The 27,080-nt window shown below is 50.6% G+C and overlaps 12 protein-coding genes across 12 annotated transcripts; 6 read left to right on the top strand and 6 right to left on the bottom strand.

The window, feature by feature from the left end:
* Window positions 1–572: 572 nt before the first annotated feature.
* On the top strand, window positions 573–2,250 carry N7468_009265 (OTU family ubiquitin thioesterase; the record flags this gene model as incomplete). The annotated part of the gene is made up of 7 exons (XM_058478561.1): window positions 573–662; window positions 735–821; window positions 881–944; window positions 994–1,259; window positions 1,312–1,583; window positions 1,648–2,115; window positions 2,172–2,250. The coding sequence occupies 7 exons, from the start codon at window positions 573–575 to the stop codon at window positions 2,248–2,250; spliced, it is 1,326 nt and encodes a 441-aa protein (XP_058326891.1).
* A 1,261-nt stretch (window positions 2,251–3,511) lies between these two features.
* Window positions 3,512–4,207, bottom strand: N7468_009266 (uncharacterized protein; the record flags this gene model as incomplete). The annotated part of the gene is made up of 2 exons (XM_058478562.1): window positions 3,512–3,747; window positions 3,982–4,207. 2 exons carry the CDS (start codon window positions 4,205–4,207, stop codon window positions 3,512–3,514), a joined length of 462 nt encoding a protein of 153 aa, XP_058326892.1.
* A 441-nt stretch (window positions 4,208–4,648) lies between these two features.
* Window positions 4,649–5,461, bottom strand: N7468_009267 (DJ-1 domain InhA-type; the record flags this gene model as incomplete). Its single annotated transcript, XM_058478563.1, has 2 exons — window positions 4,649–4,857; window positions 4,927–5,461. 2 exons carry the CDS (start codon window positions 5,459–5,461, stop codon window positions 4,649–4,651), a joined length of 744 nt encoding a protein of 247 aa, XP_058326893.1.
* Window positions 5,462–5,761: 300 nt separating this feature from the next.
* N7468_009268 (uncharacterized protein) lies at window positions 5,762–6,016 on the top strand (the record flags this gene model as incomplete). The annotated part of the gene is made up of 1 exon (XM_058478564.1): window positions 5,762–6,016. One exon carries the CDS (start codon window positions 5,762–5,764, stop codon window positions 6,014–6,016), a length of 255 nt encoding a protein of 84 aa, XP_058326894.1.
* A 589-nt stretch (window positions 6,017–6,605) lies between these two features.
* Window positions 6,606–8,805, top strand: N7468_009269 (sugar porter family MFS transporter; the record flags this gene model as incomplete). Its single annotated transcript, XM_058478565.1, has 11 exons — window positions 6,606–6,686; window positions 6,745–6,889; window positions 6,948–7,088; window positions 7,142–7,255; window positions 7,304–7,455; window positions 7,503–7,745; window positions 7,798–7,888; window positions 7,947–8,252; window positions 8,318–8,414; window positions 8,466–8,592; window positions 8,647–8,805. The coding sequence occupies 11 exons, from the start codon at window positions 6,606–6,608 to the stop codon at window positions 8,803–8,805; spliced, it is 1,656 nt and encodes a 551-aa protein (XP_058326895.1).
* Window positions 8,806–9,133: 328 nt separating this feature from the next.
* N7468_009270 (CIA30 family protein) lies at window positions 9,134–9,953 on the top strand (the record flags this gene model as incomplete). Its single annotated transcript, XM_058478566.1, has 3 exons — window positions 9,134–9,174; window positions 9,237–9,689; window positions 9,767–9,953. The coding sequence occupies 3 exons, from the start codon at window positions 9,134–9,136 to the stop codon at window positions 9,951–9,953; spliced, it is 681 nt and encodes a 226-aa protein (XP_058326896.1).
* A 256-nt stretch (window positions 9,954–10,209) lies between these two features.
* Window positions 10,210–12,243, bottom strand: N7468_009271 (putative C6 transcription factor (Gal4); the record flags this gene model as incomplete). The annotated part of the gene is made up of 4 exons (XM_058478567.1): window positions 10,210–10,618; window positions 10,675–10,839; window positions 11,025–11,203; window positions 11,260–12,243. 4 exons carry the CDS (start codon window positions 12,241–12,243, stop codon window positions 10,210–10,212), a joined length of 1,737 nt encoding a protein of 578 aa, XP_058326897.1.
* Window positions 12,244–13,532: 1,289 nt separating this feature from the next.
* On the top strand, window positions 13,533–14,740 carry N7468_009272 (uncharacterized protein; the record flags this gene model as incomplete). Its single annotated transcript, XM_058478568.1, has 3 exons — window positions 13,533–13,796; window positions 13,908–14,366; window positions 14,423–14,740. 3 exons carry the CDS (start codon window positions 13,533–13,535, stop codon window positions 14,738–14,740), a joined length of 1,041 nt encoding a protein of 346 aa, XP_058326898.1.
* A 508-nt stretch (window positions 14,741–15,248) lies between these two features.
* On the bottom strand, window positions 15,249–16,076 carry N7468_009273 (60S ribosomal eL37 domain-containing protein; the record flags this gene model as incomplete). Its single annotated transcript, XM_058478569.1, has 4 exons — window positions 15,249–15,394; window positions 15,537–15,608; window positions 15,774–15,920; window positions 16,016–16,076. Coding segments are annotated over 4 exons (426 nt in total), but the record flags the coding sequence as incomplete, so codon positions are not given.
* Window positions 16,077–16,491: 415 nt separating this feature from the next.
* On the bottom strand, window positions 16,492–17,880 carry slu7 (mRNA splicing protein SLU7; the record flags this gene model as incomplete). The annotated part of the gene is made up of 1 exon (XM_058478570.1): window positions 16,492–17,880. The coding sequence occupies one exon, from the start codon at window positions 17,878–17,880 to the stop codon at window positions 16,492–16,494; it is 1,389 nt and encodes a 462-aa protein (XP_058326900.1).
* Window positions 17,881–18,370: 490 nt separating this feature from the next.
* Window positions 18,371–23,520, top strand: N7468_009275 (DNA-directed DNA polymerase zeta catalytic subunit REV3; the record flags this gene model as incomplete). Its single annotated transcript, XM_058478571.1, is given in 6 exon segments — window positions 18,371–18,605; window positions 18,659–19,105; window positions 19,123–19,132; window positions 19,240–19,903; window positions 19,914–22,916; window positions 22,930–23,520. The coding sequence occupies 6 exon segments, from the start codon at window positions 18,371–18,373 to the stop codon at window positions 23,518–23,520; spliced, it is 4,950 nt and encodes a 1,649-aa protein (XP_058326901.1).
* Window positions 23,521–23,816: 296 nt separating this feature from the next.
* On the bottom strand, window positions 23,817–27,080 carry N7468_009276 (RNA dependent RNA polymerase; the record flags this gene model as incomplete). Its single annotated transcript, XM_058478572.1, has 3 exons — window positions 23,817–26,192; window positions 26,227–26,886; window positions 26,961–27,080. The coding sequence occupies 3 exons, from the start codon at window positions 27,078–27,080 to the stop codon at window positions 23,817–23,819; spliced, it is 3,156 nt and encodes a 1,051-aa protein (XP_058326902.1).

Consider the following 27,080-nt stretch of genomic DNA (forward strand, 5'->3'; position numbering starts at 1 on the left):
ATCTGTGAAGAAAATGTTCTCCATTCGTCCCTGGCGTTTCATATATTCTCGAAGCATGCATATCACTACCCACAGAAGCTATGTCTAGATTGTACTAAACCTATCCTTATAGTCTGGTCTCCACCCACAGTCCCGGCACGCGTGCAGTGTCACACAAAAAGGCGCAAACCACAAGCCCATCCCCTCCCATTGAGGAAATCTTCAGGGCGATTCAAGCCACTTTTGGTCAGTTCCCAGATTTGCTTCTGCTATGGGGGGAGACTTCATCTGGCCCTCTAACATATAAACCCCAAAAAGACTGGACCCCACATCCAATTTGCGAAAACGGTCACCTCAAGGCAGTCGGAATCTCTGGAGTCCCCCGGAACTTCTCTCTAGCAGCGCCTCCTCCCCGCCGGTCGCCACTGTATGCAATGTCCTTATCAAATCTACCTTGGAATCATTTTGGTCCTCACCACCCCTTCCCGCAAAAACAGAAATACCCCGGTTTCCTCCAGGACAACTTCCTTCCTCCGACTGTTCTTCCCCCGCTTGGATTTTCTTTGTCTGCCAACTTCCCCCCTCGTCCCGGGATGAGTAACTCGGCCAACGCCAACGCCCTCTCCACGGAGGAGATGGAGCGTTTCCAAAAGCTGTCCAATGAGTTTGAGCCCGATGTCAAAGTAAGCTGCCTTACCACACGGTGTACCATCCTGTGCCACTTTTCCTGACCCAGTTGCTCTCCTTCTTTCCAGGGCCCTGCAGTCTCAGTCAAACAGTCAAGTCACAACATTGCTCTTGAATACGCCAATGCAGACCCCACCTTAGCCGCCAAGACAAGCGTAAGTGGAACTCGTCCTCTTTCCACAGATCATATCGATTTAATGCGAAATCCCTCTAGGCTCTTGCATTGACGCATCCTACCACCCGGGTAATGAGGGGGGACGGAAATTGCGGATGGAGAGGTAGGTCCACTACTGTCCAGAGATTGGCTCCATCACTAATGTTGAGCAGCGGTCATCTTTGGCTACTTTGAGATTCTGTTCAATCTCCGGGATCCACACCGCGTGCAGGCGGAATCACAGCGAATCAAAAACTTGAATGGCCTTCTGGATCGGGTCGGGCACCAACAAGATATCTACGAGATCTTCGTCGATGAAACAATGGACATCTTTACCCAAACTCTAACAGCAATTCAAAACGGAGTCCATGACGAGTCATTCTTGGTCGAGGCGTTGTGCAATGAGAACCAGTCCAATGCAGTCATTACCCACTTTCGGGTAAGATGTGCCTTCTCCCCCATTAGCGAGTCTCTATACTGACTGCGTGCAGCTTCTGACCAGTGCTTGGATGAGGCTTAACCCCCAAGACTACCAGGCGTTCTTGTCACTGCCCGTAGATCAATATTGTTCCACACGGATAGAAACTGTGCGCACCGAGATTGACGAGGTCGGGCTACAGGCCCTCGTGGTTGGAATCATCAAAGACGCGGGATTTGGGGTTGAGATACTTTACCTCGACCGAAGCGAGGGAGACGCCGTGACACCACACCCGCTCACCACCGCCACGCCTGCAGGGGCCACCATCCGACTTCTGTATCGCCCGTGAGTAATCCTGAGACCATTGGGGATGAAATCAATCCATTCAGTTGACTAACGAACGAATCAGGGGTCACTATGACCTACTCTACCGCCCCGAAGTTGAAGTAAACATCAATCCCATGGTCAATTATCAATATGGCATGACCACGAACTACGCTCCCTGGGACCAGGGTGCCGCTCACAATTTCGAAATCAGCCCACAAATGATGGCAATTCCCAATTTAATGGCGGATCCGGCCTTTGCTATGGGTCCTGATCCCATGTCTCCCATGTCTTCAGTTTCCCCGGCTCCCGCCAGCCCATATCAGCCTTCTCCTACACACGAGATGTATCCAACCCCGATCCAAAGCCACGCACCCGTTCCGGCTGTTCCGTCCATTCCGGCCCCGTCGCCTCCGGCCGTGCAATCGAGTGCGCCAAAACCCATGATGAGCCTGCCCAGTCGGACATCGGACGGTCCACAGATCCGCATGAACCCGTTTGCCATGAAGGCCAGTCTCAACCGGGCTCTCCCAGTGACCACACCCTTCAAGAAGTAAGCACAGTTTCAATAATCAGAGGACCTCTTAATTTAACTAATAACAGTAGCAGCTCTCCGTACAACCAAGCTCACTTCCAAAACCAAGATTTTGAGCCGATTCATTGGGAGCCAAGCGATTCCCGAAGATAAACCGTCCAGACGAAACTCGAACAAAAACAAAACCATAAGAAGGACCCTCCCGGCATCGCCCCCCATGGAATCATGCCCTCTTATCAATCGAATCCCCGTCGTTTTACAATATCTCCAGCCCAGCAACAATCTTACGACCGTGTGTGATAACCCGCTTTCTTCCCTATTTCTCTGCACTGTGGGCTAGATCTACTGGGCGATCTAGCCCCGGACTAACCCCGACATCGCCGATTTTCTAATGACACGAAACGACTCCTTGGTTCAACCCCAGCTTATGTCTTTTGTTACCGGCTTTTCTTGCGTCTTCTTAGCGTGGGTGTAGCGTGTGCATGGTCCGAGCGTTTTGATTTGCGCTTTCCCTTTGTATTGGCTTCTTGTTTCAGGTGTCTCCCAGATTGTTACTTGGCTCCTATTGCACGCTTATCGTGCTTGGCGTTTATCCTAGCTCCATCTTGTTCTTTTTTTTCTTTTTTTTTTTTTTTTTAACTCTATTATCTCGATAGGGCACGGAATTCAAAAGATAGCTCCCGGGTAGGAGCGCCGGTTCGAATGATTGGCTTTTGTATGACCGGGTGACGTAGATGAACGGGGTATTAATATCTTTAATATTACTTATATTTATATTAAATCCGCTGATTGGTTCTTTTCTAGTTGCTTGATATTCAAGGTCGGTACGTTTCCGTAAAACTTAGCAACGACCCTTAAGTACGAGTAACCAAAGAATGCAGGGCTGGGCACTGGCAATCTACCATTGGTGGCATTTCCATGGACCCCAATTAAGAGCTCGGAATCACGAAGCACCTCTCCTCTCGGGGTTTCACGTCCCGAGGGAATGGATACAGCTGATACGGTTCCAAGGCCTACTTTAAACAGTTCCAATTGGCCAACTCCCCCTATTAAGAACTAAGTCCTGCTGCCCAAAACGTGGCAATCACCATGCCAGCATATCATAAGTTCATGTTCCCTCAGTCTGCATCCAAGCAGTCCGATCCCCAATTGACCAAACACATCCATTTTAGAGTCGACTCACATACCATTCCCCATAACATCTCATGATATAGAATCACATGAGCACAACCTAATAATCTATTCTATTAGCGGGCAAATCCCCAATCCCCCCAATCCCCCAAGCACAAGCCCCAGTCCATCATCAGACCGACCTGAACCTGAATCCAATCACAAGTTTTCACACATGAAAAATACAATATATATATGAAAAAAGAAAAAAGACATTTCACCAGTAACAAAAGCACCGTCCCACCTACGCAATCTTCTCATCCCCCGCCTCCACCACCGTATCAACCATCTTATCCAGCGCCCGCCCACCCCCCCCCGCATCCAGATATCCCGCCTGCACTAACCGCGCCAGCGCATCACCCACCCAGTTCTGGCTGTTCCAGTCCCCTGCCGTGTCCGGGATAGGCGTCCGCGACACCACAGCCCGCACTGCCGGCGCGGGGGCGAGGATCTCGCCGACGGGTATTGCGCGGGCGAGGGCTATATGTGGTTAGTTTGTTTTTTTGTTCTACAGGTTGGGGCTAGGGTTCTAGACCGGGGCGGGAGGTGCGGGAGGGGGACCCCATTCTGCGCGGATCACCCGGGTGTTCTAGAACATGGAAGTCGGGCGCAAGGGGGGAATTGGTGGATCATGATGTAGGGCAAGGTTAAGGTAGGAGGGTACTTGGTGGGGGGGGGCACGGCCCCCGGAGCTGGGTAAGGCTTGTCACGTACTGGTTTTCTGGGTTGGGAGGTCGGCGTTTATACGCTCGGAGAAGCTGAAGAAGCCCGGTAGACCGACGATTTCCATGGTGCAGGATCTGATGTGCGACTCGGCGGAGGGGTTCTCAGAGGGACTGGGACTTTTGTCGCCGAAGTCGAGGTGCAGGGCTGTATGGCGGTAGCGGGCGTAGTCGAGGGGCGAGGCGACTAGCACCAGGATGTACAATGTGGGGGGCATGTACGAGGGTTTTGCGGGTGGGGAGGGCAATAACTGATAATTTGGTTGAGGTGGTCAGGTAACTGGGCTTGGTGGCGATATTACAGACTCTATATCCCAGGGGGATTGGTCGCCTCGGGGCGGGGGGACGAGAGGATGATATGGGGCGCTGAAATTCAAGTCTTGAATGCGAAAATCCGGGATGACGTCTGGGGCGGTTTTTCACAAATTCAATCTGGTAAGGCTGTTTTTATTTCCTGCTGCTTGCTGCTTGGGACTGAATAGAGTTCTCTAGGGCTCGACATAGGCTCTCCTTCTCAAATTAATCGGAAGACTCAGCCGGAGAAAACGTAATTGCTGCAGAGTAGTTAACTATGAAAATCGTCTATTTCTGCACCGGTTGGTCTCCCGCCAATCACGCCTCGGCATTGTATAGACCCAGCCAACGTGGGGCTTAGCCTCTTAGCCACCCTTCAAGAATCGAATGAGTCTGTATGGAATGGCCGTGATCACTTGGAGGAGCATCCAGGCATTGTCGGTCATGGGTTTGCTGGCAAATTTCACAGGACGGGGTGCAATGTCCGCTATTGCGAGGATGGCATTGACGACTGGCGCTGGGTAATTCTGGCGCAGGTAGGCGGCGACGAGGTCGTGGCCGTTAGTTATTCCGGCTTGATTAGTCTCTTGTTAGCAAGAGGCTTGATGGGCCTTCAGGAAGAATGATGTGAGAGGTCTCTTACCGCTCATCCATAGATTCCCGTCGCATGTCACGCGCGCCATGTCGTCCCAGAGTTTTGCTTCGGGAAATTCCTTCTTGAGCCTCGGGACCAGGAATCGGGGTGCCGTCGCCAACTTTCCGGCTGCAATACCTGCATGGGCAACCACCAGTGCTCCGGTGCAGATGGATAAGATGGTGGTGCCTGCGGCATTGTGCGCCTGGATAAACGTGATCCATTCCTGGGCTGGCGGCATGGTGCTTGGAGGGGGACCGGGGATGAGTATGATATCGAGGCTGCCCACGCCCACCTCTGAATCAGAAATAGTGTGTGTTACTGAGACACTTATAAACGACGTCAGGTTCATCGGCTTGTTTGCCTCGTCAAGGCCAATATAGGAGATCTTGCACGGTTGACCGAGGTCGACGATGGGTTTGGGAAGTCCCAGGGAGGCCAGATAATCTGGGTTTAGCATGAACAGAAGGTCCACTGGGGCTACATCAAGTAGTTGAGAGTCCGGCAGGAGCAAGACGCCAATGTGGAGGGTGTCTGATGGCATAATGATAGTTGGAGAGACGGTGTTGAGATTGAGGGTGCTGGGCATTAATATAATGTTTCCCGATCCTCTGCGATACGATCAATGCGTTGAGTCACCATTATCATGGGTTTGGTGAGGTTGCGAATGTGTCGGGGTACTCAACCGAGCTTTTACAACAGCCACCCCAGCGCTGGGACTGGCAAGCAGATAGAGCTAAATGCAAATTTGGGTTTTTCAAGATCTCGTCAGATCTGATATAGCCGCAGCCAGGAGATTTTGTCCCCATTGACTTTGGACGAGAGCATTTGAGCGGATTCCATAATGAAACCCTCTGTGTCACACAGCTCGATATTGGTGACAGTATCGACAGGGCGTGTTGCACCACCGCGATCAGATCCAGGTAAAGACCGCAAAAGCCGGCATTCACCCAAGAGCATGCTACATGGCCGCTGGTCTCAAGTCCAATGGAGTTTGCTAGTCTACGAACAAAACACAGCCTTACAGCCTTCCATCCGCCTGGAGGCGTGGATAGCCGTGTGGTCGGTCACTGAGAGTATCTCGGACATTCCCCGGTAGCGTGAAAGTCTGGCAGGCCCCCCTTTTTCCCCAGCGCCCCCCGCTCCTTCTAGACTCCACACTTCTCCGCATGGAAAAACCTAGACCGAGCTAGGTGACCACCGGTGGTGAAAGAGGAACTTATAAGAAAGAGATAGAAATCTTAGGTTGAGCAGACTGTAGGATCGCTAGTATCTACACCTCCTCATGGCACTCTGTACAACGGTTAGACTCAGAATAAGCTTCACCCTCTCAGGTTCTGAGTTTGGGAGCCTCCAGGCGCTCTCCCCGCATTTCCCTCTAGGAAAATGGGCCCGTTTCCCCAGAACTCGGAGCACATCTCTCCGTGATTGATCTGTTCTTCAGCCAAGACGGTCAGCAGTATCGCACTCGGACTCGGGATACGGAGCACTGTGTTCCTGGAGTCGGCATGGCGAGCGGCAAAAAGCTTGAAGAGTTCCCCAGTCTTGAAACGTGGGGGTTGCAAGCCAATGCATTTATAGGTTGATCTTCCCCCGGTTTCCCCGCAAACGTCCCGGGCTTCGAGTTGAGCACACGCCAGAGACACTGCTGGGTTGGGAGCCGGGAAACTGAATAACTCCCTACCGTCATGGGTTCGATCATGGAAAGCTCTCCGAAGGGCGGGTTCAAGCTAGTCCTGCAGAATCCCTACTTGTGTGGCGTCGCCTCGGTGAGTACAAGAACTGCTCCCCTTGAAGGGATGGCCTTATTCCTAACATGGCGAGTAGTTCTCGACCCTGGGCGGCTTGCTTTTTGGCTATGACCAGGGGGTTATTAGCGGTGTGATCACTATGGAGTCTTTCGGGGCTCGGTTTCCGCGGGTCTTCTCCGATAGTGGATTCAAGGGGTGGTTCGTATCAACGCTGCTGCTTGGTTAGTTGACTCTCCAAGGTCGTGGGGATACAGTTGGATGTGACTAATCTTACCACAGCTGCATGGCTTGGTTCTTTGCTTAATGGGCCTGTTGCCGATCGCGTCGGCAGAAAAGTATCTATCGATTTGGCGGTAATCATCTTTGTGATTGGGTCTGCTATTCAGTGTGGCGCAGTGGATATTCCCATGCTATTCGTCGGTATGTGCTGTGAGACCGTGTTAAGATCAGACACCCAAGTCGCTGACTTCCAGAAGGCCGAGCAATTGCCGGCTTGGCTGTTGGCCAGCTTACCATGGTAGTTCCTCTGTACATCTCTGAGGTATCTATCCCGGAGATTCGCGGTGGGCTAGTGGTGCTACAACAACGTGAGCGTCCTTTGTATGAGGTTTGATAATCAAGCTAACAGGGACCAGTGTCGGTCACTATTGGCATCTTGGTCAGCTACTGGATCGATTATGGCACCAACTACATTGGCGGCACCCGATGCGCCCCGGGTATCCCGTACACCGGTGGAACACCTGCTTCCCCCAGCTTCAATCCGTATACAGATGTCCCGATAGGGGATGTAATGGCCAGTCTGAAGCCTCTTGGCGCCTGCCGCTGGCCATCCAGATTGCTCCGGCTATTATTCTGGGAATTGGCATGCTGTTCTTCCCCGACTCACCGCGTTGGCTTTTGATGAAGGAACGTGATGAAGAATCACTCAAGGCACTCTCGAGACTGCGTCGGCAACCTATTGAAAGCTCCTCTCTGCAGAACGAATACCTGGAGATCAGGGCGTCGATCATGCTGGAGAGCACATTTGCTCGGGAGCATTTTCCTAATCTGACGGGCTACAAACTTCATGCCGCCCAGGTATGTGGAAGAATCCAACAGTTGTCAGTACTTTTGACTTATTGAGATGTAGTACGCTTCTCTTGTTACCAGCTGGGCACGCTTTAAGCGATTGGCGATTGGCTGCTGTGTGATGTTCTTTCAGCAGTTCATGGGATGCAATGGTGCGTGTTTCTTGACCTCGATGAAAGAAAAGATCGGTTGATTGCTAATATGTAACAGCTCTCATCTACTATGCACCTACTGTCTTCGCCCAGCTGGGCCTCGACGGAAACACTACCTCTCTCCTCGCTACGGGTGTGTATGGTATTGTCAACTGCCTCAGCACTCTTCCTGCCCTCTTCTTCATCGACAAGGTGGGCCGCCGACCACTGCTGATGGCCGGCGCCACCGGTACATGTATCTCCTCGTCATTGTGGGGGGGTATTCTGGGCGGCTATGGAGACAGCTTAATCAACAATAAGTCAGCTGGCTGGGCTGGGATCGCTTTCATCTATATCTATGATATCAACTTTTCGTACTCATTCGGTGAGTCAAGCAGATGGATATCGAAAAGATCACCCCATGACTGAGCTAACGTGGAACTTGAAAAGCCCCCATCGGCTGGGTCCTTCCGTCTGAAATCTTCAACTTATCTATCCGATCCAAGGCCGTCTCGATCACGACCTCGGCTACGTGGATGTGCAACTTGTGAGTCTATTCCGGTTCATTTTCTGGTTCTCTGTTAACGTCAAACAATAGTATTATCGGTCTCGTCACCCCCGATATGCTCGAGACGATCTCCTGGGGGACATACATCTTCTTCGCCGCTTTCTGCCTCATTGCACTCGCCTTTACATTCTTTGTGATTCCTGAAACTCGCGGGAAGGTTGGTCTTTTCCTATACCCAGTTCCTCATCAGATCGGCTAACTTGTCCGCAAGACTCTCGAAGACATGGATCTTATATTTGGCGATACAGCTGCTCACGAAGAGAAGAAGCACATCAAGAACATCGAGGCTCAGCTGCGTGGCCTAACCGTGGAAGATGATGAGGTGTTGAAGCCAATTGAGCAGCACAGAGAAATCGTTGATGACGCATAAGCATTGGCTGGCAGAGAAGACTGATTAGTTTTCTACAAGAAATAGAGTTAATAATGTATCCGATGAAGAAAGATGTGCGGCGAGACGACACACAAGTACCATAGCAATTGTAATTGTTTGACAGAGCTCCCAAGTTAAATGCACGCGTTCCTATTATCCAGATAATCTACCCATAAATAGCCTCAAACCTAGCCAATCCAAAGTCATACAAGGGGTCCGATGTAGCTCGACCTAAATGACGCCATCCCGCGAAACCCACTTGCTCCCGCCACCTCAACTCTCCTTCCGATAGCACACCACTGCTATACTCAACACACCACACACCACAATGACCGAAACATCACATCTCCCCCTTTTCGGTGGTTCACGGTACGGTCCCCATGCCATTGGGCCCAATAGACTCCGGACCCTCCCACTAACTCTCCCCCCAGCGCGTGGACTCCCGACGAATGGACTTCGTCCGACGACCGCGTCCGCGGCGGCAGCTCCAAATCGACTTTGGAGGCGACCGCTGAATCCCTCGTCGCCACCTTCAAAGGAACCCTCGACATCACCACCCTCGGCGGCGCCGGCTTCGCCTCCCAGCGCACGGCGACCGAGGACGGCCGGTGGGATCTCTCGGAGTACGACGGAATCGAGCTGAAGATTGATCACGCGGACGGCAAGCTCTACACACTTACGCTGAAAGACGAGATTCTGGCCAAGCGGCCTGATGGGCGGGAGCAGAGTACGCTGAGCTGGGAGTTTGATTTTCGACCGCACGGGGCGACGACGTACTTTATTAAATGGGCGGATTTCCGGCCGACGTATCGGGGGCGGGACCAGGAGGGTGTTGAGCCCTTGGATTTGAAGAATGTGCGGCGGTTTGGGATTATGATACGCAGGTATGTATTGATCTCTGGCTCTTGGGGGTTTGGCAGTGACCGTCCGGGTGGTATTGGTGTGTTAACGCCTTTGATAGCTTTTTTGGTGGCCAGGAAGGTCCGTTCGAGCTGGGGATTACTTCCATTGCTGCTTTGCGAACGGAGCGGTATCTGGATCACCCTGAAGAGGAGCCAGATGAGTATTTTGATGAAAAGCTCGGCGCTTTTGTCCAGCGCCGGCCAACTTGGTTCGGATGGTTCACCTCATGCCTTGGATGTCGGTAAAGTCCCTATCACATGGCTTACATCGATCACATCCAAGGAAAGGCTGCTAGGGCATAGTCAATAACTCCATATTTTAGGATATATGGTATCTATACAGCCCCAAAAAAAAAAATTTTCTTTATTCATAGGCGTCTTCGTTAAATGCACAAGTATGTCCTCCTGCTTGGAAGGGAATTTCAATCCCAACGCTCAATGATTACTTAGTATGTCCATTCTGATCTCCTGTACATGTCGAACCAAAGAAAAATATATAACACTATTCTTGAGCGGGGAAATTAACCCATTCCGAGAATTTCAAGTCCATTCCACCGGGGCTGGGGAGTGGCTGATCAGACGGGAAGAAGCTGCCGCCAAAGGTCGGGTCGCTGAAAAGCTGTTCAGGAAAGGGCATCATGCCCTGTTGGGGCTGGAAGTACGGGACTTGCTGCGGCTGCTGGTTCTGTGGCATCCCTTGTTGCAAGCCGCACATGAGTTCTGTCGTTGGGCCAAGGAGCCGGTTGATTACTTCTGCGCATCGGGCGGCGAAGCGGTTGTTGCAAAATGATGGGTGAGTGAGAAGAGCTTTGGTGGTTTCGATGTCTTGCATCCAGCCCGGAGCTTCCGGGCTCGTGGGGTCAGTCATGAGGAAGACAACTGGGATTAATCCGGCTTGGAAAAGAAAGTATCTGTCAAGGGCGTCTGTCAGGGTATGTTTTTGAGTAGGATGGCAATGGGGACGTACAGCATATACCAAGCGCCTATCCTCGTACACACATAGTTATCCATGTACGACGATATGGAGGCGATTGTCAACCGGGCATTTTGCAGACAACGTTTTCGACATTCTGTTTCGGTAGGGTCCTCGTTGCTTGCATCAGAGCTGACGGAAGATCCGTCCGATCCACCGCTATGAGGGCCCCAACGTCGAGCGGCCCAGCGTAGAAGGATTGGGCGATAGATCAAAATGATCAAATTCCAGTTTCGCCATAAGAGTCTGTTTCGGACAAGAGCGATGGTATCTGCATCGGGTTGTGTCGGGTGTGCAGGACGGGTTGGAGGGGATAATGCATGTAAGAGGGCAGAGAGTTATACCACTCGTCCATGGGCTTCTGAAGATTCAACGTTTCTTCCGGGGTGACGCTTGGAGTAGAGATCAAACGCTGGTAGACGCGGTTGGTGAGGAGATGGAAGCGGGATTGGGCGATAAGGCCAGAATATAAAGTTGGCCCAGATGATTCAGAGGGGAGTGTGGTCGTTGACGAGACCAGTGCCTGGGAACATGTTAGTGATCTTTCCATGCCGCGTGAGTATATGCACCTGGACGTACATCGTCATGAATATTCAGGACCTGCTTTGCGTCCATAACATCTTCCTCTGGAAGCAAGATTGGTCGACCAAAAGTTTTGGCAGCACCGCTGTCGAAAATGAACACTCCCCACCATAGTCTGCGCCGGATTTCTCGTTGGAGCAGACTGATTTTCCAGCCAGGAAACTCCTTGTGGAGGCCAAGACTCATGGCCATCCGAACAGCTAACCCTAGCAAGTTCCAGCCAGTGTTGGGCTTGTTCCGTTTTTGGGCGTAGTTACTGAGGAGCAATAATGCCTGAACCAAGGTGAGATTTCCTGTTTCAAACACCAAAGCTTGCTGTAAGCACCCTCGAGCTTCTTGGTAGAAAGTGATATCAAGGTCCGAACTGTCGTCGCCAATGCTCCATGCGCCTAGAGCGAGGATGGTATTGAGCAGGATCTGCCAAGCAGTTCCATGAGGGCGAAGAGAGGGTTCGTGGAACTGGGCCCGGAACGTCGGTTCATGAACGAATGGATAGCTGGTGTGATAGTTCAGGAAATATGCGTCAATAAAGGCTTGTTCGATCAGCCCGGATGGCGCACTTTGCAACAGCTGTTCCTTGAGGGGAACGCCTCCGGATCTGACTGAGCGAACAGGAACATTCAAGTCAAACCCATGGTCAAACAAGGCTCTTAAGGGGACAACACTGGATGATGCCCCGAAATATCCAGCTCCTTCAGGCTTGATGGACAATGCGGCCATGCCATCCGTCAGATCACCAAGTGTGAGCTTTTCCTCGGCCCAATCAAATCCATCAGCTTGCTGCGGAAGAGCCTCTGGCGCGGGCTCTGCGCGGTCTGCTTCGGCCTTGGCTGGAGTCGAATGTCGAGATGATGTTTGAGATGAAGGTGCCGGAGGGGTTTCCTGGTTCTGCAGTAAAGAGCGAAGTGTAGCATCCAGGTCACCTCCTGGGAACAGCCTACTCAAAGCTGTTTCAAAAGCATGCAAGCGGTCTTCGACCATTGTCAAATGTCTATCGCGGTCAGTCCTGTTCTTCTTTTTCTTCCGGCATGATAAGTTTGGAGAGCTTACTGTCGCGTCAAGGGACTCCTCGTCACCTTAGGGCTATATTTACACTCCTTGTTCAACTGTCGGCACTGCAAGCACACCGGCTTCTCTTTGGAACACTTAAATTGGGTCAATAAGGTGCGCATCGAAGGAGTATCATAGAGTCTCTTACTCTTGACTTGCGGAGGCGACACTCATCGCACTATAGACCCAGTAAGCTAAGTTAAACATGTACCGGCATACACCATACATACAGCGAAGGAATGTGAATCTCGAGTACTGGCCATATTATCTGGACAGATCAGGTCGGTCGTGTTCTAAGTCCAAAGCGCTCTGATCATGACAACTCAACCAGGGAGTCATCTCCACAAAAAGTCAGCGGGACCATGCCAGACTCGAGGTGACATGTATCATGATGCTTGCATGGACGCGGGAAAGCTATTGCATGGCCCGCCAAGCAATATAAACGAAATTGGAGGAAAAGCTGCGAGGTTGCGCAGCGGGAGCTTCACTCACGATCGGCGCTCGAGCAATAATCAATCTATGAAGGCCGAGCAACTCGCGCGACAATGCGACGATGAAAGACGAGGCGCCGCAATCCGACTCCTCCCCTCATGGTGGGGAAGCATCACGTGACGTGCAAAAAAACTCATTTGGCGCCTTAGGCCCGGGAAGGTACGACCAACCTCCAAGATGTTGTTTTAGGTGTAGGGCTTACTGTATTGGAGGGTGCATTAATTTCCATTTCGATTACTTAATGACTCTACAAAGTCACAGTGCGCTTCCAACACTCAACAAATGACCGTGAGTAACTTTAATAAGAGCTAGCTACGGCGGTTAGTTATTCCCTTTTTATATACTTCGCATGCCCAATCATATATTCAAACCTGTGGACTTACACACTGCCAGCAGACTTTGAAATGCAAATAAAAATACTAGTTTACATAGAATTTTCCATCGGATGTAACTATATCCAGAAGAAAGAATGCTTCTGCTCCATACGTTGGAACAAATACGCCATTAATTCCCATCAGATCGAAGCTCTTGGCACGCATGCAAAAATGCGGCCAATCACGGCTGCTCTACGATTTTTTCCCTGGCTCCTATTAACCACACCTACCACTTCAGACAAGCTAACCCATGCCAGAGTAGCTTGGCAAATTCGGTCTTAACCCAGAATCGAGTTAAGGTGAAGTGAGCAACTTATTGAAAGGTTGAAATACCGCGAGCGCGACTGCCCCGCGATGCCTTCTCAACCCCCGCTACCGCCCCTCCTCACGCCATATCTATCATCTCATCCTGACTCGTCGCTCACCCTGGTTACTTCAATCTTAGGCGCCACGTCAAATTGGCTGATTCTGAGGTTTCTCCACTCTTCCCTCGCATCTCTATGGGCTCCTAATCCTTCGTTTGGGTTGGACGAGTCCAACAATGGCACTAAAAAAAAGGTTGTTTTAATAAGCTTCCTCAGAGGTTGGCACTTTTGGAGAACCGAGGCCAAGAGATTGGTAAGTCATAAGAGCTCAAGCGCCTTCGGTTCTGGCGATCAGCAGAATAATATCGCTGTGACACCATCAACCCAGTTCATTCTCCATGGCGATATGCTAATGATTCAATAGGGTCTTGATCTTGCACGCCTGGCAGATAAGAAGCAATTTGCATTCATCGATGGCTTGTCTGATCTATTCAATACCGCACAAGGATCAAGGTCCCCTGCAAATCCAACACCTGCCAGACCTGGGATCCCACAACGCACTACACTTCCAGTCCGAGGCCCGCCGGGCGCTGTGCCCGCGAGAGGACCACCTACTGCGCAGATTCCAAGCGCTGGCGCACCGGAAGGTACGACGGATAAAGGAGTCGCTCAGACACTCAGCTTCTCTGGACGTGGCGTTGCAGCATTAGATGCCCTAGAGAATGAGATACTGGCAGTCATTGCGCAATTAAAGATATCAGCCGAAGACGGCGAGGAGATACTTCTCGTCATTGATCAGCCTGATTTTTTGCTTGCTGCTACGGGCCCGAGCATGGATATCGGAGCTACGGAGATGGCAGAGTGGATTACAGGTCTACAGCAGGTAAGCCTTGCCTGGACCTATGATGGTTATTAAAACGAAGGGCTAACCGAGGGCAGAATGTGCATGCAACTGTAATCACGCTGGCTGCCGACTCCCCGTTGATCCATAACGCGTCTACATCGGGCATCCAAGGGTCTACGCCCATCGAGGGAGAGCATGCAGCTTTTGCGATTGGGTTGGCACACAGGGCACGTTCGGTAATGCAGCTTCGGACTCTAGAGACGGGGGCCGCAACTGATGTCAGCGGAGTATTGAGGATCAGCCGCGGAGGTGGTTGGAGCAGTGGGCCCGAGGACAACCTTGACGAAAAGGAGCTGTTGTATTATATCCAGCGAGATGGTGGAGTTCGGGTCTTTGGGCGCGGAGAGTCGTGAACACGAGGCTGCATGTTAATACGTAACTAAGCATTTTGTCTCTGGCGACAAAACTAGACAACAGGAATGATCTGCCCATGAAACGGCCAGAGCAAGCCAGGATGGCAAATAGAAACCAATGTGTAAGAAGATATCTTCGTATTTGGATCTGTCATGACATGGTAAAAATCGCCAGCCATGGACAAAAGTAGAAAAAGGAAATCCATGCATGTTTCCCTTGATTTTATGCCATCTCCTCACACCAACACGTTCCAACGTAACTTTTCCAGCCCTCTCGGCTCAGTTCCTCATGGGCGAGGTTTGTACCGGCACATCGAGAAAAAACAGAACGAGATCGACGATCGCACACCAACTCCGGGGGAAAGCGTTAAAATTTTGGAATTGCCATTTGCATTTCGAGTAATCTATCTCGCAATGCTAGGCCATGTCATGCCAGGATATCACCCCTCATTCATTTTCCAGCTTCTCCGAGAACGAACAACGCGACGCCGAATTGACAACGGGGAATTTACTGAGCCTCAGTACCGGGGCCACGGGCACCCTTGGGGGTACCGGTCTGGAAGCCGTTGGTGAAGCGGCGGTGGACGTCGCGGAGGGAGCGCTGGCGGCCGGAGCCAGTGGTCTTGCGGCGCTTGGCCTTCTCACCCCAGTTGACTATGAAAAGACATCCGTAAGCCAAATTTGATTCATTATACCAGTGTTTGCATATCGGCCATGCATTCGGAACCCAAGGAGTGTCGTCTTCCAGGGATCCGATCGCAAATGACTTCAAAGGAGAGGAGGGGGTGTTGCATACACTTGCGGGTCTTAGCGGAAGGGTAACCGCAGTTGGCACAGGTGTGCTTCTGGATGTGCAGGGACCGCTTGCCTGGAAGCAAGATACTGTCAGCGATTGTCCTATTGCTCGAGTTTCCAACCACCCCAATGTTGCCTGCCATCGTTTAACTCCTTCAATCCATGGTGTAGAGAGAAAAATTTCGCGACTGCGGCCCGGAGCAGTTGAATCCTGATTTGGGGAGAAGATAATACTCACCACAACGACGGCACAGAGTGTGTGTCTTGTTGTGGCGCTTTCCGAAGCTTGAGGTACCCTTAGCTGTGGTGGCTGTTAGTCTGGACGTGTCCGGTATTGCAAATGTTCGCGATGTGAGATTGAATGTCGAATTCGAGATGGGACGTACTCATTTTGAATTAAGGAACTGCAGGACAAATAGAGTGGTTAGTTATGAGCAGCAGAGACGTAGCATTTCGGCATATCAGAGGGAGTCAGCATACCTGGCGATTCCGTTGAAGGGCTGTTGTCGGTGGTCGTCGTCGCTAGGCGTATCGAATCTTCCGCTCAGTGGAGGAGAATCGGCTAAGATTGGTGGGTAACGTGACAAGGGCAAACCCTCAGCTCAGCCCCATGCACGTGATGCATATCCGCTCATCAATCACGTGATTTGAAATTTACAAAAATGAAACAAATGAAACGGCTTAGCACTTCGTTAGGGCGCTTTGTCACGGCAGGGGCTAGTTAACTAACTAACTAACTAGAATGCTAGTTGTTTTATTATTAAGGGTCTCTCCAATGTAACCATGTTATAATTGCTGCCTTACCCCGCATTATGGCCACAGACTACTTCGTGTGGATAACAGTACATGACTATAAGAATTTCCAATCATGATTTTATTTGAGAATGTGTAGCATGGGGTATTAATTGAGTCAACGCCGAGTATGACACGATAAATAATAAACTCAAAGGCAGAGTTCAATCCATTTGGTCAACGTAGTTAGCCATGGGATCGTCAGCGGCCAGCCGACTGCGTTTATAGGATTCAATCTCTTCTTCGGTGATCCCGGACTTCAATTCGTCCAACGTACGCTTCTTTCCAGTTGACTCATCTCGGTCCTCTTTGGTTGTCTTATCCGGATCTGTCTGTTGTGATTGGCCGGGAACGGAGTCTTTATCATCCTCAATAGCTCGATCGAGCATGAGCATACTCCCCTCTTCTTCAAAGGCTTTCTTTCCATCTTCTCCGGTGCAGTAGCTGTTTTTCACAGTAGAATAACAGCAAGAATAGCCCCATTTAAACTCGTACCACCAGCTGCCAAACACCGACTTGTGGTTGTTGGGCATAACATCCTCGGGGTACTTTGATTTGGTAGCCTTCTTAGGCGCGCCCTTTATGGCACCAGATTCGTCATATTCCACGAACCTCTCGTTCTCAAGTACCATAGTGTCACGTAATGGCGTTGGCTGTAGATGCTCGCTTCCACCATATTTCTCCAGCAGCGCTTTGCGAGATGACTCGCGTTTCGCCTTGGATTCCTCTTGCTCCTTCTTGCGCAAAACTTCGCCAGATGTCGGGTTCGCTTGTAAATGAATCTGAGTTGTACCCTTCTCTTGTGACTCCCAGGCATACTTCTGGGCCTTTTCAAACTCAGCGGCGTCACCAGAGGCACGGACAAAGTTCTCTTCTGCCACCAATGCTGAGGCCTGGTCCTCTTGCGCACCCATGTCCACCATCCGGCGGGTCTTGGGGTCGTATTTAGCAGAGTCGAGATCTAAGTTGAGCAGGTATTTAGCTGTATCCTCGCGGATACGCAGGTTACGCGTAGAGGTGCTTTGCCCGCGGCCCATGTCGGATTCTTCAGCATAGCGAAGATCTTCAAAATCTCCTTCTTCTCCATCCCCGAGCTTCTTACGCTCAGTTTCCCTCGCTGCTTGTTTCAGCCGTTCGATCTCCTCGTGCTGTTCGATAACATAACGGTGGTCGCTTGCGTCGTATCCATTCCAGCGATCCCTTTTGGCGTCCCACCCAAGATTGACGTCTTGTACGATCTCATCCGCTTGAATATTCTTGCCAGTCCAGCGCGCGCCTTTCTTGCGCGGCTTACTGAGGCATTCTTTCGTTTTATGCGTCATCGCGCCGCAATTTTCACAGGCACCTTTGCGGTACTTTGTCGCAGCGGGACCGGCGCGTTTTCCTCGGTCGTACCATTTTGACTGATCTAGGGCGGATTTTTGGAGACGCTGATGCTCGAGATAATCGGTGTTGTCGTCGTCGTCGATGTAGAAAGGCTTTTTCGAAATGAACGACGGGATGTACTCGTTGGGCTCCTTCGACGCCACGTCGGCCGGTTTTCGGGACGCCATGGCATAGAAAGCCTGCTCGAGAGGCCAGGCAAGCGTATGGAGTCTGCGGGATAAATTTAAAGTCTTTGGCGCAGACGACAAGACGGGTCTCGGTGCAATGAAATGAAGTAAAGCGTCCGGACCAACGTCGCTGATGCCAAGTCCATCATGGTCACGTGACCTTTAAATTAGATCGAGCTGCAGCAGCAGACAAATCTGGGACGAGAAATCCGTCTCTATGTTCGAGACGAAAAGAGCCAACCTCTTACCCCAAACAAACATGTTATTCACTCGGAAATAAACCCAATCTGTACTTTCTGTTGCTGCCACAGAGTGATCGGTTTGACGCGCCTTACTAAGCTGCATAACAGGCGCCGATCACTGGGTCACGTCAAGATTCCAGAGAACTCCGACGGAAACCAGGAAGTCTCACGGGCATCTTTATGACATATTCTCCCTCTGGATACGGGCGCAATGTCTCTAGCGCTCTTGGAAAAACTACACAAAAGCGATGGACCCCTTTCGCGTACGCCTCAACTGCATAGATCATTATCAAGCGACCGCGTCGGACCTAGATCCCCCATTGCCCTTACGAGATGGCGCGTCCGCAAAGGATTGGCGGCCTAAAGTGCCGGTAATTCGTGTTTTTGGGGCAACTGAATCTGGGCAGAGGGTCTGCGTGCATGTCCATGGAGTATTTCCTTATCTCTACATCGAGTACAACGGTTCCTTGGACCCCCAAGCTGGTATGTACATGTTTAACCATTTGATCGATTATTCCTTCCTGAGACCTCTTTAGTGAACTCGGCCACTCAGAATCTTCATCTCTCTATTGATCACGCACTGGCCGTTAGCTATCGTCGCAATGCCTATGATAGGAAGACTGCATATGTTGCACATATAACCTTGGTCAAAGGGATACCGTTCTACGGCTATCATGTCGGCTATCGGTTCTTCTTCAAGATCTATCTCCTGAATCCCTTCTACATTACCCGCTTGGCCGACCTTTTACATCAGGGCGCAGTAATGAAACGGCCCTTGCAACCGTATGAAAGTCATATGCAGTACATCCCACAATGGATGTGCGACTACAATCTTTATGGGTGCTCATTCATGGACTGCCGACGTGTGAGGTTTCGGGCGCCGGTGCCAGACTACTTGGAATTGAGTAATCCCGAACATGGTTGGCATGATCGTTCTATCGATCCCAAAGATATCTCGGAAGATCCTGCTCTGGGAAAGCAGAGTCATTGCCCTCTTGAGATAGACGTTTGTGTCCAGGATATCTTGAATCGAGAAAGCATCAGAGAACGCCCTCTTCATCATGATTTTTCAGAATTCTTGAGGCCAGCTGCTTCCAATGAGCGACTGGTCCCCCAGTGTGGCTGGGTTATGGCAGGACGAGACCAAGAGACGCAAAAAGCGGATGGGCATAAATGATCCTGGGAGCAGCCCCTTCGGCCCCGAAGAACTGGTCTCGATGTCTGCAGATCCTCGAAACGAGGCTCGCGGTGGTTGGATCCACGAGGATGAGTTTCATCAGTTGGCACTTCAAATTGCCGCTAATGAGAGGCTTGCCGATGGGAACAAGGACACCTCCTTTCAAACGTTCCTTAATCCGAGCCCATATGAAGCAAGCATCAAAACAGCCCTCGATAGTGTAGTGGACTTCTTCCCGGAAGAGATGGAACATTCAATCCAGGAGAATCAACATGCCGACTTGGACAACCCGCCGGAAGTATCCGTGGATGAAGACCTTGCTTTGTCTTCTCAACCAGAGGCCCATGTCTTTACTGACAATGACACTCATGGCCCGAGCTCGGAGGAAGCCACGAAAGAGCTGAGGCATATGGAAAGTGTTACGGTAGATGAAAGTTTTTACGACGGTATTTTTGACGACATAACATACCAAGATGAAGCATTAAATGCAAACAAAACTGCTTCAAACGAGGCTCACATGCCGCTGAATGGATATGATGGCAAGAATCCATCAGTTTCAGTGGACCAGTCCGCCCAGCTCCAACCAGGATTGGAGAAGGATGGCGTGACGCAAGCACTTAAACGAGAATCAGAAGAAACATCTGAGCAATCTCCAGCTGTTCCGAAGAAGCCGAGGTTTTGGAGACACTTATGATCCAGCGAAATATGAAGTGTCGAAAGCTTCACTTCCCAAGAAGAGCCAAGGCCGCCCAAAAGAAACAATGGACAAACAAGACACACCTAATTATGACCCTCATCATTTTGAGCCTCCCTCATCTGAATCGCGATCGTCTTCGTCACAGAAAACGGTTCGTGGAAAGTTGCCTAACAGCAGGCTAAACTTCCCCGTGGTTAAGGATCCACATGATCCGTTGACCATTCTGCGATTCAGTCAAGATAGCTCTCAGCGTTCTCATAAAGAGCCAGGATTGCACCAGCCCGTGCAAAGTTCACACCCACCAGGCTCTACTACCAGTGGATCTGGGGATGGAGCTATGCCTTCTTCCTTGTCTCTCCGTTCCTCTTCCACCGCCACCGCAGCTCCTGCCCTTGACATGCATGTAACAAAAATAAAACAGAAGTTATCATCTTCATTTGGCTTCTCGGAGGGCAGCTCTTTGTACATTTTTAAATGTTGCGCTCCTGGGACTGCCGAAGTCATGACCACTATGCATGATTATGGCCGTCCTGCTGTTGTGTACCAACAAGCATACTACAGCGAAGAATCCGACGTCCCTGACCGACCGCGCGAATATGCCGGGCGCGAATTTAGGCTTGAAAGTGATACCATCCACTATCTCCCTCCCTTCGACACATCGGCAAACTTGCCTGCCATGTATGGCGAACAGTATCCAACCGGGTTCGATCGAGTACGTCAGGAGAAACTGGACAAAGAGATGCGAGAGTCATGCTCTATAAGGCACTGGGAATTTGCGGCTGTCCCACCAAGTCGATCCGAAGTCAGAGAATGGTTTGAGAACCTGAAGGCGGCCCAAGAATCAGTTCCACGGAAGAACCCACCCAAGACGCAACTGCAGCAGGAAGCCATGTCACAGATTGAAGGACCGACCCAAAATCCGCATGGTTTCAAGTATTCGCAGAAAGCCAAAACGACTAGTGTTGAGCACCAAACTCAGTACATGAGCACGATGAGTATCGAAGTACACGTCAATACCAGAGGCAATCTGTCAGCAAACCCTGCAGAAGATGAAATCACTTGTGTCTTCTGGTGCATCCAGTCAGAAGACGAAGATCTCGATGTCAACAGCCACCTCCCTGGCGTTCATGTTGGGATGCTTTACCACGGTGAAGGTGAGAGACCCGAAGACAAAGTCTCAAAATCTCTGAAGATCGACACCGAACATGAACCTACCGAACTCGACTTGATCAATCGCTTGGTTGATATTGTAAGATACCACGATCCCGACATCATCACCGGTTATGAAGTGCATAACGGCTCATGGGGCTATGTGATCGAACGAGCTCGAAAGAAATACGACTTCGACATCAGCAACGAGGTCTCTCGAGTCAAAGCGCAGTCGCATGGCAAATTTGGCAGAGATGAAGACCGTTGGGGCTCTGACCATACCTCCTCTATTCAGATCACTGGGCGACACATGATCAACATATGGCGTGCAATGCAAAGCGAGCTGAATTTGCTTCAATATACGATGGAAAACGTGGTCTTCCATCTCCTACATCGGCGCATTCCGCACTATTCACACAAGGACTTGACCAAATGGCACAAAAGTGGGACGCCTCGCAACTTGCACCGACTCATTGAATACTATTCATCGCGGGTGCAAATGAACTTGGAAATCATCGAGGCCAATGAGTTGATTCCGAGGACAAGCGAGCAAGCTAGGCTGCTTGGAATCGACTTCGCGGCCGTTTACTACCGTGGTTCTCAATTCAAGGTCGAGTCTCTCATGTTCAGAATCGCAAAGCCAGAGAACTTTCTGCTTGTGTCGCCTAGTAGAAGGCAGGTTGGCCAGCAGAATGCTCTTGAATGTCTTCCGCTCGTCATGGAACCGCAGAGTGACTTCTATACAAGCCCTCTTATCGTGCTTGATTTCCAATCCCTTTACCCGAGTGTCATGATTGCGTATAACTATTGCTACTCGACCTTCTTGGGGAGAGCTGCGGGGTGGCGCGGACGGGACAAAATGGGCTTTATGGAATATGAACGTCAGCCACGGTTATTAGAGTTGTTGAAAGACAAGATTAACATCGCGCCCAATGGGATGATGTACGCAAAGCAAGAAGTACGACAGTCATTACTGGCCAAGATGCTTACGGAAATACTGGAGACACGAGTGATGGTTAAAGCCGGTATGAAGGCCGATAAAGATGACAAGATCCTTCAACGCCTTCTGAACAACCGTCAGTTGGCGCTCAAGCTGATAGCCAATGTGACATACGGATACACATCGGCATCATTCTCTGGTCGAATGCCCTGCTCCGAAATCGCCGACAGCATTGTGCAATCTGGTCGTGAAACACTAGAAAAGGCCATTGCCCTAATCCATTCGATAGACAGATGGGGTGCAGAAGTGGTCTATGGCGACACAGATAGTTTATTCGTCTACTTGAAAGGACGAACCCGCGATCAAGCGTTCGACATTGGAGAAGAAATCGCCCAGGCAGTGACAGAAATGAATCCGCGGCCGGTGAAGCTCAAGTTCGAGAAAGTCTACCATCCCTGCGTATTACTCGCAAAGAAACGCTACGTCGGCTTCAAATACGAGCATCGCAGCCAAAAAGAACCAGTATTCGACGCCAAGGGCATTGAGACCGTCCGCCGCGATGGCACCCCCGCTGAACAAAAGATCGAAGAAAAGGCCCTCAAACTTCTCTTCCGCACTGCAGATCTTAGTCAAGTGAAATCATATTTCCAGCGCCAATGCAACAAAATCATGCAAGGTCGCGTCTCCATTCAAGATTTCTGCTTTGCACGTGAAGTGCGTCTCGGTACTTATAGCGACCGCGGGACTATGCCTGCCGGTGCCATGATCAGCACAAAGCGCATGCTTGACGACCCGCGTCTGGAACCGCAATACGGCGAACGCGTGCCGTATGTCGTTATCACAGGAGCGCCGGGGTCTCAGGCTAGTTGACCGGTGCGTTGCGCCGGACGTACTTTTGCAAGATGCACAGCTAGAGTTGGACGCTGAGTATTACATCACGAAGAACATTATCCCCCCGCTGGAACGAATCTTCAATCTCGTGGGTGCGAACGTGCGCCAATGGTACGATGAAATGCCCAAGGTGCGGCGGATTCGACAAGTGAACACCTCGTCTACGGCTCGTACGGGTCAGCCAGGTCTTATGAAGAAAACCTTGGAGTCTTACATGCGGTCCTCTTCATGTGTCATCTGCAGAGAAAAATTGTCCGATGCCACTGCTACAGTTTGTAAAAAGTGTCTGGCGCATCCGCATCTATCACTCCTGGATGTCGTCTCACGATTGCAAAGGGCAGAGAAGCGAGTCGTTGATCTACACGCTGTATGTCGCTCTTGTACGGGTGCTTCGGCGAGAGATGAGGTGAGTTGTGACAGCATGGACTGTCCAGTCTTCTATTCTCGTACGCGCGACATGGCTAGTCTGCGCCATTTGAAGGATAGCTTGGAGCCTGTTATTGAGTTATTGGAACATAAAGGGGATGAAGGACTTGATTGGTGATTTTGAGCGTGAATCGAAGGCCTGGCTTGGCGTTTACGGCGATTTAGGGTTTACGGTCTAGTCCTAGGGGTTCTGATAACCAAGAGGCGTTTAGAGTCAAATACCCTACAATTAACCAGGTGCACCATAGTCCTTCAATATAGAATTAGAGAAGCTCTAAAGTAATAGTTTCTATTCCTTTCATGAAGGTCTTGGTATTTATTTTCTCACGCAACAGCAAGTATTGATTCTCCTAACGGCTCCCTGCGCGTAACCCGTGGCTATCGACGCCAGCAAAAAGTATGCACGTGGAAAAATCACGCATCTGTTTCACCGATCAAACTTAGTAGCTTCTCCACGGCAGGGAGATTGGTTTTCGACACATCCTCAGCCTCCACAATGTCATTTCTCTCCCCTGTATGTAGATCTTTGTCGCTGACTTTACTCCCCGGGTCACTATCCCTTTCCGGATCAGAGCCACCAGTAGCAGCCACATTCTTCCAAATCGAGCCCTCTTCAATGACGCCGCTCTCGGGGGACTTTTGAAGCTCGTCAAGGACAGCAATGACATCAGCATGGCTGTACATCTTCCCAGTATCGAGCTCTGCGTTATCTGGGTTTTGAACTTTGATGCGGCCTTGGACTATTTGGCATAAGATATCTTTGAATATCCAGGGGAAGCTGATCAGCGGAGTCTGGGGAGAGCTATCGAGGTCTTCGCTATCGACTGATTCCGCATCGTCAAACTTAGTCTGGCCTTTGTTGTTCGCCCCCTCTTGGAGTGCTACTTTAACCTCTTCGCTTGTGACGCGATAAGCTGCGACGACGAAGGGCGCCATGCTCTCCATTGTTCGGCTCCCCACCTTATCATAGCATTGTTGACGGACACCGTCTTGCAATATGGAATTCTTTCGGCCGAGCTCTTCGCTAAGGTTGTAGTCCCGACACAGCTGGTTGTGGCCGAGGACAAACGAGGACCAGACCTCGAACTCTGTTTGAATCTCATACTGCGCCATTACACGCCGTATGGCTGCATCATACTCAGATTTTAGCTGGGTGGCAAGCTCGGTCCACTTCAAACTTGCAGGGGCATAGGGGCTGTTTAGGACTCTCTCGTCGAAAGGGAGGCTGAGATTCGGTGCGTAGTCGGGCACTTCGACAGCATCATACAGCTGGCCGAGGATCTTCTCAGAGTGGTAAATTTGCTCAGGCCGCTTGTGTTTCTTTTCCATGAAGTGAGGCCACAAGCGGGGTTCCAGATCGCGGGTCATGATGGCCACAGCACCTGTTTTGTTATAGTCTACCGCGTCTGAGTGCAGCTGTGCAAGCTGCATACATTTCTTCTCGAGAACGCCGTTCTCAAGTCGATCAGCAAGAGCCATGTGGGCATGGGCTATTCGAGGAAGCGAGTCATTCTTCATGTAGGTCACAAAAAATGAGATGATTTCATTAACCGTCACGTTGCCGTTAAAGTCTGGGGCTTTTCGACTGGTGTATTTCATGGGTTTGACGAACCAATCTTTGGGGATAAGGTCCTGATCCCATATGACGGTGTAGTCATCCCCATCAAGATCCCCACCGGAGCACATGCTTGTGATAACTTGATCGCCTGTCTGTGGAAACACAACTACATTGTGAAGGTTCTTCAGCTCAGGTCGATTCACAGCCCGCACCACACGAATATCACCAGGATGGAGAGACGGGTTTCGAGCGACGATGCATATGCCTTCGATAATTTGGAATGTGTCGGCCCTGTCTTTGTGTTTGAGATCGATTTGGACAAATATCTCCGGGAGAGCCGCAACTCTCTCATCATAGGACGCATTGCCCCTCGGAATCTTTTTGTCGAAATGGCCTTTCAATACTCCTATTTCATCGATGCAACCGAGCAAAGATGCGCCTTGGTTGATCACAATTCTTGCTTTCTCTTTGACGGACTTCATGTGCCATGACTTCCATAACGCGACCACAGAGTTGATGAACGGTTCCTTTTCTCGCCGAAAGCCGCATTCAAGTACATGAGCAAGAGAGGCGGTGATTTGGTTGGGGTCGATGAGCTTATTGAGTGTTTCTATCGCACCGTGATGATTCTCCATTGCCACATCAAGATCTTCTAGCATCCCTCTGAGCTTTTTGCAGATTATTGCATCTGGAATTCCCAGTGAGGAGAGCACGAGAATCAGCTGGCGGTTGAGGGATGCCGGAGAATACTGAGAATGACGGATGATTTCCAGGCCAGTATGGTCTGACGGGAACTTGTCCTGGCTGGGGCGGATATGAACCTCCTTAGGCTGAGGGTCGTCAGAGACCACCAGCATGCCTTTGGAGCCTCCCAACCGGAACTGAAATGCACACGGATATCTTCCAGCAATGGTTTGGAATTTGAGTTCCTCGGTGGTCATCTGCGCAAGAAACCTGGAGATCTTGCCGACCCCGTCAGAAAAACACTGCCCATTACGAGAAATCTCATCACATTTCTTTACTTCGACAGGGCAGCCCACGACAGCACGAGTGGTCGAGAAGCATTGACCTATTCTAGCTGCATGCCTTGCGACATTCTTGATGTGACTGAACTGGCCCATCCATCCACGAATCTGAGACGCTTTTAAATGCGGCGTTGATGCAAAGAAATATGCCCCGTGTTCACGAAATTGGGAGTTCCCAAAGGCAAGGAACTCATAGTGGCGGTCTCCCTAGCATGATGCCATTCTTGAGTGTTCGCCAGACTCGAGTGAATATTTCATCATCGCTGCTTGTGGGTGTGGGCATGATGCGTCCTCTAGATTTCTCATCTGTGAATCGTACTCGAAGGAAGCGGTCAGCATGTTCGCGATAGCGTCGAGTCACCCGGTTGGAAATGTCAACTGTCGGAGTGTTGTAGTAAATCGTGGTTGGGGTGATCCGAGCAGTTCGCATGAAGCAACAATATGCCGGGATTTTCGAGTTGGTGACGCCTTTTGCATACGTAATGCTGAAAATATCCATGGGATCAGCATACGCGCGCTTGCAGGTGGCAACCTGTTCAAGGAGCTGTGTTGCTGCTGCTTCTCTCATTCTCAGTAACCTCAGTAAAAATTCACGGGTCATTGTGAACTCTGAGAGGATGTTCTGCGAAATGCAGACCTCAAGTTGGTACCGCACGGAAAACGGAAGATGAATCTGACGAGAGTCCAAGGTCAACATATCCTCAAACCAACCAATGGAGTCAGTATCTGAGGACGCTTTGTTGTATTCAGCTGCGCTGGTGTCGATCCAGTCCCAGACAGGAGTTGGACGCTGATACCGTCTTTCAACTTTTTGATCATCCTTGAATACGATGTTATGGTCCTTCAAGATATCATACACGAGTTGCATGTTATCACTGCCAATGTCGGTGGGGAAGGTCATCTCAAACACATGCCAGCGACCTAGGAAAAATAGAAATTAGCTCTGTGCAAATAGGCCCTGTGAGGCCAACTTACCGATATCAATGGCCTGCCCGGTTTGATGCAAGCTTGTTTTCTGCTTCTCTTGCTTCCACGGCCGGTCGGCCACGTTAGTTTGGCGATACCAGGAATCTCCGTCCCTCCAGATTGTGTCAT

This window comes from Penicillium chermesinum, assembly GCF_028974085.1.
Source record: "Penicillium chermesinum strain IBT 19713 chromosome Unknown utg000007l:1.0-2695246.0:1.0-2697696.0, whole genome shotgun sequence".
NCBI lineage: Eukaryota > Fungi > Ascomycota > Eurotiomycetes > Eurotiales > Aspergillaceae > Penicillium > Penicillium chermesinum.